Consider the following 12,032-nt stretch of genomic DNA (forward strand, 5'->3'; position numbering starts at 1 on the left):
GAAGCAAAAGTGTGCTAAAGGTACGGGAGGGGTGAGGAAATGGCAGGGGTGTCAGAGCCGGGTCCAGTGGAGAGGGAAAGCTGAAAACCTTCAAAGAGAGAGGCAAGTCAACCCTTTTCCAATGATTTTCTTTGTTAGATGAAAGGCGGGCCACAGCTGGGGAACTCGGGCCTGTGTCCTCAGAAACAAGGGACACTTCAAATTGTGAAAGGAGCTCTCTTCCTTCCCCACCCAACCCAGCTTGTTGTGAGGCCCCCTCCGGCCTCAGCTCAGAGCCTGCTGCTTAGGAATTCAGGGCGTACCTGGACAGAACTCTTCCTGAATCCACCTCTAGGGGCTGACATCACGTGATGCTGCTTATGCTTGTGTTTACCCAGGCTTCCACCCGGCCACAGAAATGATCTACGCACCTAGACCCAAACCCACAGACGGGGCACAGAGGAGAATGGTGACTGATTTCCACAGATAAGTTAGTACCTGGTTTAAACCGCTGGCTTATCTGGACATGAAAACAAGAGACAGGTATGAGAATGGTAACTCTTTCTGTGAAGACTTTTTGTTTAAATAGCCTTAGAATCTCTAAGAATCCCTAATTTGTTAAGCCTAATACCACTTTAGGAAAAAGTTTCTCAGTAGCCACATTTATGTATCTAATGCCTTAATAGACACCTTAGAGCATTTTTGCAAACTCATTGTAATGCTCAGAACAACCAGTTAGAGAGTAGAGGTCAGCAAACTTTCTTTCTGTAAAGGGCAGAGAGAAAATATCTGAGGCTCTGTGGGCCATCCAGTCTCTGCTGCAACTGCAAGACTCTGATTTGTAGCAGAAAGCAGCCATGAGAAAGTGTGTAAGCAAATGAATGTGTCTGTGTTCCAAACACTTCATTTATGGACATGGAAATTTGCATTTCATGTAATTTTCATGTATCATGAAATACTCCTTTCCATTTTTTTCAACAATTGTCACCTTGTGGCTCAAACAAAAGGGGTAGATTTGGCCAGCAGCCCATCATTTGAAGACCCCCAGACATAGAAGGCTGAAAGATGGACATTGTTGCTGTCATGGCAACACACGCAGGGTGCAGAGTTCAGGGAAAGGCAAGGCAGGGACTAGGCAGCAGTGCTGCAGGGAGCCCCGCTCCCAGGATTCCAGGACCAGCAGCACCAACATTGCCTGGGTCCCACCCCAGACCTACAGAATGCACATGTGCAGGTCAGCAAGATCCCCAGGTTCCTCGCAAGCTTGAAGGTTATACCGAAGTCTCAGAAGGTTTGGCAGTGTGATCTCAAGGCTGGGCTCTGGAATTAAAGGTCTAGTTCAAATCTTTGTGTCTCTCATTAGTTATACGGCCGCGGACAAATTATTATTATTATTAGTATGCCTGTTTCCACGCCTAAGAAGCGAAGATGATGATCCAGGCCGAACACTTGGAAGTGCCTGGCAAGTGATGCTTATTAACTGTTTACTATGATTGAGTTTCAAAAAGTCAAGGCCCACGCACATACGCCTAAAGGCCACTTCCCCAAAGACAGACACATTTTCAGCCAGTCACTTGAGTTGAATGACTGAGACTGAAGCTCCCCCCACACCCCCCACCAACCCCATCCATTAAAGAAAACAAAGACACCACAACTCCTGGCCGCAGAGTGTCAAATATATTGATGGTTGTAAAGGGACAGCTTGGAGACATTTTAGGTCTGCTGAGATGCCGTGCAGCATACAGACATGCTCTGTGTTTTTGAAACCATGTCATTAAGTTTGCAAATACATCTCTGTTTTGAACATGATGTCGTTTTTTTTTTTTTTTTCATTAGCACAGTTTACTACTACAGTTTTTCCTAGAGTAAATAAATATAATGGCTGTTTGCAGAGCCACTACAGATTTATTTAGATGTTTAACAAGGTGAACTATTTCACAATTAGTTCGACCTCTGAGTCAACAGCAAGATGTTTTTCATTTGTTTTGTTCACTGCTCTCGTGGGCGGGGGTTATCTTTTCCAATTTGTTCTCTGTTCACATGTTTAGTCGCCAACAGACTATGAAAGGTAGTGAAAAATAAGTCTGTTTAAAAAATTAAACTGTAATTAGGCCATGGGTTTTTTCCCAAGACCCTTAAAGTCAGATAATTTAAATTTACAAAAGGAAAAAAAAAATAGGCATCATGGAAAACTAAGTAAGAAAAAAACTACTGAAAAACACATCTGTAGAACACAGTGGTCAGTTGTAAACAGCTCAGAAGGGTAAAGAAAACAGAAGGTCCTTCTAGAATGTTACACAGTCCAATGACAAACTCTGCTTTTTTTTCTAGTGGCTATTTTCCTACCACAGTGTTAGCTTCATTATTATATTAAATAACTTATATGGGTAAAAAGGAGTTTGCTAACCAGCAGCCAACTCAAAACCTTGTAGGAAGAGGGAGGAGGGGAATTCACAACACAGCCCGCGCTCAGGGAAACAAAGTCCGCAGTTGGCATCCAGCCAGCCTGACCCCTCCCGGCAATGCCACTGAGCTGCAGTTTGGGATCTAAATGGAGGGCTTGCTTCCCCCCCCACTTCTCCCTTTTTCTTTTAAGTTAACAAAGAAACATGGGCTTCCTAAGAGCCAGCACTCAGCTGGGCAAGTCCCATTAGCAGCAAATGTTGAACCAAATTAAAAAACACACACACACACACAAAAGAAAGCTCCATCCAGGTGCAGAGCTGTGATTCACATGGAAATTCCAGGAGATGAATCATTGCAGAGCTGGGATCTTTAGAGGATTCTTTCTCAAGTGTCCTCAGTGAACATTTCAGTCTCGCAAAATTTGAGTCAATCTGTCGGCTGTGGGGAATAAGGTCCCCATCTGCTCTTGAGGGAGCGTGCTTGCAGGGACTTCACGATTTTCTGTGGCACTAGATGCCCGAAAACAAAGGCCAGCCCCTCGATGATCTGCTTGAACGCAGCAGCTAGCAGCAGCCAGCATCCCGTGTGTTAAACTCTGCCCAGGAGGCTGGACCTGAGTAATAAAGAAGATAAGATAAGAAGGAAGGTGGCAAATGATCTGAATGAGGATGAAAATCCTCACCTAATTCTAGTTTCATCTTTCCCATGTTTGAAGTTTGATTTTACATAGTTTAAAGTAAGTCAGACAAAGACAAATATCATATGGTATCACTTATATGTGGAATCTAGAAAAATGACACAAATGAACTGATTTACAAAACAGAAATAGACTCACAGACGTAGAAAACAAACTGATGGTTACCAAAGGGGAAAGGTGGGGGGAAGGATAAATTAGGATTTGGGGAATAACATATACACACTACTATATATAAAGCAGATAAACAACAAAGAACTATACTCAATATTTTGTAATAACCTATAAGGGAAAAGAATCTGGAAAAGAATATATATATAACTGAATCACTTTGCTGTACACCTGAAATTAAAACACTGTAAATCAACTATACGTTAATAAAAAATAAATTAATTAAAAATAATTTTAAAGAAGGACAGAAAAATATTAAGCATTGAAGTCCTTCAGGTTTTCTGGGAGAACCGTTAGTCACTTAAAATAAATATATATTAGTGGAGATGGCCAAAACTTTGTTTACAGGTAAATCTATACCTTGAGTGGCTTTATATTAACACACACACACACAAACAAAGGTCATTAATGATAAAAAGCTTTTAGAACCATACTGGTCTCATGGCAGATGGGATACTTAGTAAATCTGAATGAGTTCACATTCGGTGCCCACTGAGAGCATTTAAACATCAAGCGACAAGAAAGGTGTCTCCCCTCACAGGTGTATTTGTCATTGCCACTGCTGAACCCAAGTGTCTGAATGAGTGACTCTTGGACCAGCAGGAGAAGCATCTATGTAAAAATATCCTACTGCCTGCAAAGCTAATGTGTGTACACGTTTTCAGGCAGGTACTATCATTCTAGAATGATGAGCCTTAGTATCTATCCACTTAGCATATGTGGATAGATCCTTTTGCAAAGGATCACAGCGTACTTCTTTTTTATCCTCTTTGGGGGTGCTCGGCCTCAGCCAACACCTGCAGTAACCCAACGTCCTTCCTCAACAGCACAGGAGCAGGTCCAGAGCTGCGGCACATGTGAGGGAAGACCCTGTGCTCCCCCTCAAGGGCTCACACAGTGGTAGGGAAAAGAAGAAACATCTCCAATCCTTTGCCTGTCACCATGACCTGTTGTAAGCATAATAATTCCAATGCCTCTCTGTACCTCATCCCTCCTCAATGAAAGGTTCAAAGAACGCCTAAATTTTCCTTTGAAACAAATAAAATCACACAAAACCAAATACATCTTAGATACCCTGGCTCATGAAACCTAGCCCAAGATCAAGTTAATGAAGGCTCCCAAGTGACTATGGGAAGAAGAGAAAATGGGCTTGTCAACCTGGTACAAAAAGGCACATGGGACTTCCCTGGTGGCACAGTGGATAAGACTCCACGCTCCCAGTGCAGGGGGCCTGGGTTCGATCCCTGGTCAGGGAACTAGATCCCACGTGCATGCTGCAACTAAGAGCTCACATGCCGCAACTAAGGAGCCCGTGAGCCACAACTAAGGAGCCCTCCTGCCGCAACTAAGACCCAGTGAAACCAAATAAATAAATAAATATTAAAAAAAAAAAAGAGGCACATGTTCCCAGAGTCTCTTAGTAGAGATACACATATAGCAATTTTGGTTATAGTAATACTATATCCTGGGCTACTTTTGCCCATTAAAGCATCTCAGATGGTTAAAATACAAACTTACCTATCCTAGTTTTGTTTGAAAATACTAATAGATTAACAACATTTTTAAATTTGGAGAGATTCTGTATTACATTTAAAGTCCCAACTCTCTCCCAAACCAAAGAGGGGACCAAGATCTAGTCGATAAGTGACACACTCCAATTTACTGAACCAGCTGGTACTTGGGTCTCTTTGATCTCAGGTGAAATAAGATTTTACTGTTAGAACTATTCAGAAATACAGTCTGAACTTCTTATCTTTTAGATGAAGAAAATGTGTCAGTGCCCTTTTTAACATACCACAGGGTAATTTCAGTTCCTCATTCCATAAAATAATGGGAGAAAGAAGAACAGAGTCACTATATATCTGCCAGTAGTAAAAAAAAAAAAAAGACAATAAAACTGAAGGATGGCGATGAGGATTCCAAGCCACAAAGATTCAGTTAACAGGAGATAAGCTACAGAGAGGACTTGGAACACGCAGGCAGGGACTCCCTATGACAAGCACGCGGCTTTCTTCACTTAAGGCCAACGTCTTTATTAGATCTGTACAGCAATGAGAAGCAATGAGACCCACCTTAAGGACTTCCATCTGTCTTTCTCTATATGGTTTTCAGGTCCTTCACTCTCATAGGAAGCCAAGTAGAGAGCTACAATCAACCAAAAGTACGAATGCATTAACGCTGAAGCCTTTTCCTGATACATTACCCACCTCCATCCATCCCCCATTCAACCTGAACCAAACCCTACAGCAAAACACACTCTTTAAAATATCAAATTACAACCGGGGAGCTTTAAGAACACAGAATACCACACTTTGCCCCTGACTGACCATCTCAACAAAACCCCAAGGGCCTCTTAGGCCAAAAAGGCACTTGGTTAACTAAGACAATTTATGAGGCAAAAAAAGCTTAAAAAGGCAAGCCACAGGATGCGATCATACACTCACATTTATGTTCTTTATAAAGAAGGGGGATAGGAAGGGGAGCCTTTTCTGTTAGCTTTTTAAAAGACATTTTAGCAGGTAAAAACTCAGGTTTTCTAGGCCAATTTTTCACTCTTCTAATGTTTTTCTCTTTAATATTAAGTCAAAAAGAATTCCAAAAATTTAAAAGCTTGTTATTAATCCTGTTTGTAGAGGCTAATAATAATCAAGTCCCCTCTGGAATGGGTCATATTAATTCAAAATGTTCTTTGTCATTATCACAAACACTACCAATCTACTATGAGAAATAGTTAATAATGCTATTGATTTCTATAATATTAGGATATAACAGATTAATATAATCAATCCCCAAGTCTTTGACAAACTTTAAATTTCTGGTCAATTTTTTTTGTACACAATCACTGTTTCTGCCTCAAATTCCCTCATGTTTTAACAGGTTAAGACTTTCCACTGTTTGTTTTGACAAACAGCAGGGGCTAGCAATTGTTTTGTTTTTCAAATTACCTTGAATGTCAACGTATCATGAAAAACCTTTTTTCTCCATTAAAGCAAGACTAAACAAGGGCAAATAATCCTTCAATAACTTTCCATTTGCGCCCAAAGCTCTGCAGATCTAATATTATAAAGAATGTTTAAACACAGAAACGTACTGCTTATTGGTGAATAGTGAGTGCCTGACTCAAATATTTTAGGGATAAATCATACGGTTTTCTGTGCAACAGAAAATTCTTAAGATGGACTAAGTCAGAAGACAGGCCTCATACTACATGAGGAACCAGGCACCCAGCATTTATATGCTGATTTCCTGATCGTAGGGTCTGTGGATGCTGGTGGCGGCCCCGGCTGAACAGGCTACCCACCATCTTCACTAAAGACTGGTACTGTGAACAGGTACTGTAAGATCTTCCGGTCCCTCTCAAATGGACACTCCACTTGCTTCCACGTCATGAATTCACTCACTTGTTTGGCCAGTTCCCAAAATTTCTAGAAAAGAATAAAATGAAAGTTGAATTTAAAGGCAGTTATCAAAAATCATGAGCTTGGATGAGACCACTCCATTTAATGTTCTCCTCTGGCTTCTAATCCTCTGAACTCCACAATTTTCTTAATTTAATAAAAATTAGCAATAGATATTTGCTAGGTAGAGGTAAAAATTTACTCAAGTACCTCTGGATAATAATTTATAATAATGGTGCAGCTAATTTATTCTAGTCAGCATTGTTATCTTCTTACAAATCAGTAGGGAAAGAGAAAACTTGGCTCGAGAAACTCAGAAGCAGCTTAGATGGCCTGGGCTCTCTACAGTTGCTGGAGAAGCTAGTCCTTCTCTGGGCTCAGATCTTGCAGCCTTACCTCAAAGTTGACATGGCCGTTGGGAAGGCGGTTGGCACACCCCTCATTGAGGAAATAAATATCTTTGATTAAAAGACTGAAGAATGGTATCACAATCTAGAGAAAACAAAAAGCTCTGGTTTGTTTTGGGCAAATACACATTTAGACTCTCATCAAACAATATAAGAAGTTAATGAACAGCATTGACTCTGGATTACAGAGTGGGCTATAATTAATTAAGACAGGTACAGTGTTTTCTTTGCCTCCCATGAGAGCAGTTTTCTTCTTTATATAGTTTTTCATAACATGAAAATGCTGTTATAATAACCAAAATGCAGCAAAGATGGGTGGCACCGGGAGGCGGATTGGCTTCACCTTGTTGCTAGTTTCCCCCATTTTTCTCAGGGCAATAGCATATAATCAAATCTGAGAGTTCTAGCTATAATCAAAGAAAAAAGATCTAAAAACTCTTACTTTTCATTTAGATAGAGCAAAATATTAATAGAATACCTGCCACTGCAGGTACTAAGAGCTTAAAATGTGTGACCCATCTCTCTGTGAGAATCTGTACTGTTTTTATCATTTAGACATCTACATTTTAGATGAACTTTTTCTTAGAGGAACATTTTCTTTTCCCTTGAAGATACTGCTCAAGATAACGTGAGAGCTCAGGGTTTTTGGTAATAGTTGCCATAAAATTCCTGTTGAGTAAACCTGGCCTTCTTGTGACAGAGCAAGTAAGCACCTGTTCTCACAGGAAATCACCGAAGTGGTACCTTGCACAATATGTTGTGAGGCAGGCCCAGGTGAAGGAGGAATATAAATGTGCAAATTAAAATTAATGGTTGTTTAAAAAACAATGAGCCTTCTTTAGTAAGACTTTCCTGCCTCACATCTTTGGTTTGATATGGTGGTATTTAATTAATTAATCTAAAATAATAATCTCTAAGAGAGTACTCTAAATTCTCCGAAGCCCAGAATGAACAAAGAACAAAGCTCTTTGTTCTTCCACTTTGTAACTTTCACTTTCTCTCAAAGGCTGACATGCTTTTGAAGATTCTAAATGTGCTACAATGTAAATAATGCCACAAACACAAACCGTGGACCTATGTTGTTTACCCAAGTGCAGGGTTTTGAAGGTTCCCTAAGCTTATGACTCGTGTGGTACACCTATACTAGTTGAATGACAGGTCTGGAAAACATACATTTTGGCTCATACGCAAAAACATTAAGTATCAATTTTCACTTCTAGAGGGAAATTCAGATTTTCCCCTAAAGTCATTTAAAAAAGATAGGCTTTGATTATTTTTTGTTTCGTTGATCTCTGAAAATAGCCAAAATGAATCTTCAATTTCGACAGCCCTTTTGAATATACTTTTAATTATTTGCTATTGTCTGGAAGTCTCTAAACTGAATTCGTAAAGATCCCCTCATTACCTTCTCCTTCAAATATTACTGACTATATCTCTATTATTTTTCTCTAAACAGCCATGGTAACAAGGATAAAAGCACACCCGAACTTCACTTCTTTGCAAGACCACTTGTCACTGGGGGGTGCTGGGCTTTGGCTCTGCTAGACCTCAGTTTAAAATGTGGCTCCACAACTGACGGGACGTACAAGCCAGGAGTCCGCCACCTGTGGCCTGAGGGCCAGCCCATCTCACCGCCTGTTTTGGAATGGCCTAGAAGCCATACATTTTACATCTTTAAATGACTGGGGAAATATCAAAAGAATAATATTTCATGAGCATGAAATTAAATGAAGTTAGAATTCCAGTGTCCAGACAGCTTTACTGGAAAACAGGCATGCTCATCCCCTCACCTGCGTGCCGTCTATGTCTGCTCTTGTGCCACCACATCTGAGCCGAGCAGTTGCAACAGAGACCGTATGGTTTACAATGCCTAAAATATTTAGGATCTGGCCCCTAAGAGAAAGAGTTCGCCAACCCCTGGTATAAGGCTAAGAAAGCCTAGTTTCCTCACCTTAAAGTGGGAACGGTACCTCACTGACTTGTGGTGAGGATTAAATTCAACAACACAGGTTTGACCTCAATTCAGCATTCTCCCAAAACCAATGGGCCCCATACAAGGGGACAAGCATTACTGATGTATCACCGTAAGGAAAATGAGGACTGAATTATTATCAGGATGCAATATCTGCCTAGTGTAACAGCTTTTAAGCAAGAACTTTACTTCTGTGCTCTGTTCTGTAGTGCTGGGCTGTGGGATTCATGTGGTGCTGATCACATGAATCATTTTACATACATATATATATAATGGAATAAAGAAACTGTAGTATATGTACTTGTATGTCTATGTACTATATATATGTATATATATGTGTATATATACAAATATACAGACACACACACATACACACATACACACACACTACAATTTCTTCATCCATTCATCCATCAATGGACATTTAGGTTGTTTCTATATTTGGCTTTGTAAATAATGCTGCAATGAACAAGGGGGTACACGTATCTTTTCTAAATATGTAGTGTTTTTGTTTTCCTCAGATAAATACCCAGAAGTGGGATTGCTGGACTGATCCACTATTAATTGTCTGAACCACTCTTCCAAGAACACAGCGATAGAAACAATCTCCCTTATGATAATTCCTGCACTGTTCCTTATGCCCATGTGCCAGACAGAAGTCTCACAGTCTTCTTCAACTTGTCATTTCCTCAGGGATGGTTCCCTTCAGATGTGCAGCCCCTACATAAATCTACCACTGTAAAAATCAGGAGGGGCTTCCCTGGTGGCGCAGTGGTTGAGAATCTGCCTGCCAATGCAGGGGACAAGGGTTCGAGCCCTGGTCTGGGAGGATCCCACATGCCGCGGAGCGGCTGGGCCCGTGAGCCACAACTACTGAGCCTGCGCGTCTGGAACCTGTGCTCCGCAACAAGAGAGGCCGCGACAGTGAGAGGCCCGCGCACCGCGATGAAGAGTGGCCCCCGCTTGCCGCAACTAGAGAAAGCCCTCGCACAGAAACGAAGACCCAACACAGCCAAAAATAAATAAATAAATAAGTTTATTAAAAAAAAAAAAAAAAAATCGGGAGACTATAAGGACTTCGGATTTCCAGAGTGAAGGTGGATGTACAGGCTACTAACAGGAGCAAAAGTTTGGTTTACTGAGAGGTCTTTCAATGAAGGCTTTAGTGGGAGAACGTCTCAAGTAGTAATGTTTTTTTCTAATTCCCTTTCACAATATTCTTGGCAACTACACCTTAAAGGCATTATCAGTTCCACAACTAGAAATGAATGCTGATGAGCAGGAACAAGTTCCCACGATCAGAAATGGAACGGTGAGAGGACTGAAAACCACGTACCCGCACGAGAAGTGGTTAAAAACCAGGAGACACAAGGACTCACAGAAAAAAACAGCTATTTAAAGATCATTTAATGGCCCCGATATGAAAGATAGATTTTTTTCTATATGGTACCTAGAGATGTGCCACATTGGCCACCTAAACATAATTCAAAGAATAGCAAAGATTATATTACTTTATTCATGCTGCCAGGAAGACTTTAAAATAGGAACTGACTTAGGAATAAAGAGAGTCTACCCTCACTTCAAAAAAGAAAACAGAATCCCAATTCTCTTGAATAAAAGATGAATTTTTATCCCCAGATGTTTTCATTCATAGCCTTTGAGACCAGTTGTGAACAAGAAATGGCGTATTTCTTTAAATTGGTGGTGGGATCATTTGTTTTACGAACTAGAGAACACAATCCATACGCTCCCAGGAAACTGGTTAAAAAACAACAAAACTAAAGCAGACAGAATCTGTTAAATGATGGAAAGGGTAAATACCGGAAAAAGCTATTAGAGTCCCATGAGTACAACACTCAGGGAGATCTTTGTGGGAGGGCTGGACTTCAGAATTACTTTGGCCAGTGCTACAGCTCCTGACCAAGAGAGATGATTCTACAGCCTCTTCCTCGCTAAGGCAGAGGCCCTCTAACTCACAGAGGTCCTGCAGAGAAAGCCTCGCGTCCAACACGGAGAGGTGAAGAAAAGGCTGCAGACAGCCTCCCACAGGTCTTCACACTTCAGGGTACTGGGATCCTCCCATGCATGTGATCATTTCCCAGAGCTTGAAAAACTTCTGATTAGATTTTTCTCAAAGTAGTCACAGGAGTACTGGGAATGTGGGCAAAAAAAACTTTATTTTTTTCTTTTTCATCTTCCTCATCCTTGTTCTTTCTCAAAGAGCTTTAACCTTCTTTTTAAATTTTATTTGTATTTTGGCTGCGCTGGGTCTTAGTTGTGGCACGCGGGATCTTCCTTTCAGCATGCGGGATTTTTTAGCTGCGGCATGCGAACTCTTAGCTGCGGCCTGCATGCGGGATCTAGTTCCCCAACCAGGGATTGAACCTGGGCCCCCTGCATTGGGAGCTCGGAGTCTTACTCTTACCCACTGGGGAAGTCCCAGGCAGGTAAACTTTAAAAGCTGGTAAACTCCCTCAGGCTAAATCGAGATAGTTATCTCTGCTTCACCCCTTCTCTGACCTTGTTTCTTTATCAAAAAAAAAAAAAAAATTAATGTATTTACAATATCTCTCAAACATTATCAGAACTGATATTTTGGATTTTGTTGAGAAGCAATTTAGCATGTTTAAAAGGCGGGGTTTCTTTTTGTGTTTGTTTTTATTTTAGATCATGGTGGTTGAAGCTTTTTGGGGGAAGTGATTGAGAGGCCCTGAAATTTTTTTACCCTCATTTTCTTTTATTTGTTGAAGATATAGTTTCAGTTAGAAGATGGATAGAATCTCAGCAGAAAATAGCTTTCATCAAGCAACCTTCATCAGCCCATTTACTGCAACCAGGTATTTACTTCTCAAATAACATGATCTCCAAATGTCAAAATGACTTCTCCTTCCCATGTATGCAATGTGCCAATGAAGGACCCTCTGAGTCAGAAGTACAGTTGATCCAAGATAATGTGAAATTGTTTAAGGGCAGGGCAGATAGGGTGAGGATCATTCCTCTCTCAG

General features: G+C 40.8%; 1 protein-coding gene across 6 annotated transcripts in view; it reads right to left on the reverse strand.

Moving 5' to 3' along the window:
• Positions 1-1,637: 1,637 nt before the first annotated feature.
• RASGEF1B (RasGEF domain family member 1B) overlaps positions 1,638-12,032 on the reverse strand; it is a 563,490-nt gene continuing 553,095 nt past the window's right edge. For all 6 annotated transcript variants that reach the window (XM_061192412.1, XM_061192411.1, XM_061192413.1 and 3 more), the window contains 4 exons: positions 7,045-7,140; positions 6,552-6,675; positions 5,323-5,395; positions 1,638-2,998 (listed from right to left, as the gene is read on the reverse strand). In XM_061192412.1, coding sequence (XP_061048395.1) covers positions 2,974-2,998; positions 5,323-5,395; positions 6,552-6,675; positions 7,045-7,140 — 318 coding nt within the window. In that variant the 3' untranslated portion in view covers positions 1,638-2,973. The remainder of the gene's footprint in view (positions 2,999-5,322; positions 5,396-6,551; positions 6,676-7,044; positions 7,141-12,032) is intronic.

Source organism: Eubalaena glacialis, chromosome 5 (genome assembly GCF_028564815.1).
Source record: "Eubalaena glacialis isolate mEubGla1 chromosome 5, mEubGla1.1.hap2.+ XY, whole genome shotgun sequence".
In the NCBI taxonomy this organism is placed as follows: Eukaryota; Metazoa; Chordata; class Mammalia; order Artiodactyla; family Balaenidae; genus Eubalaena; species Eubalaena glacialis.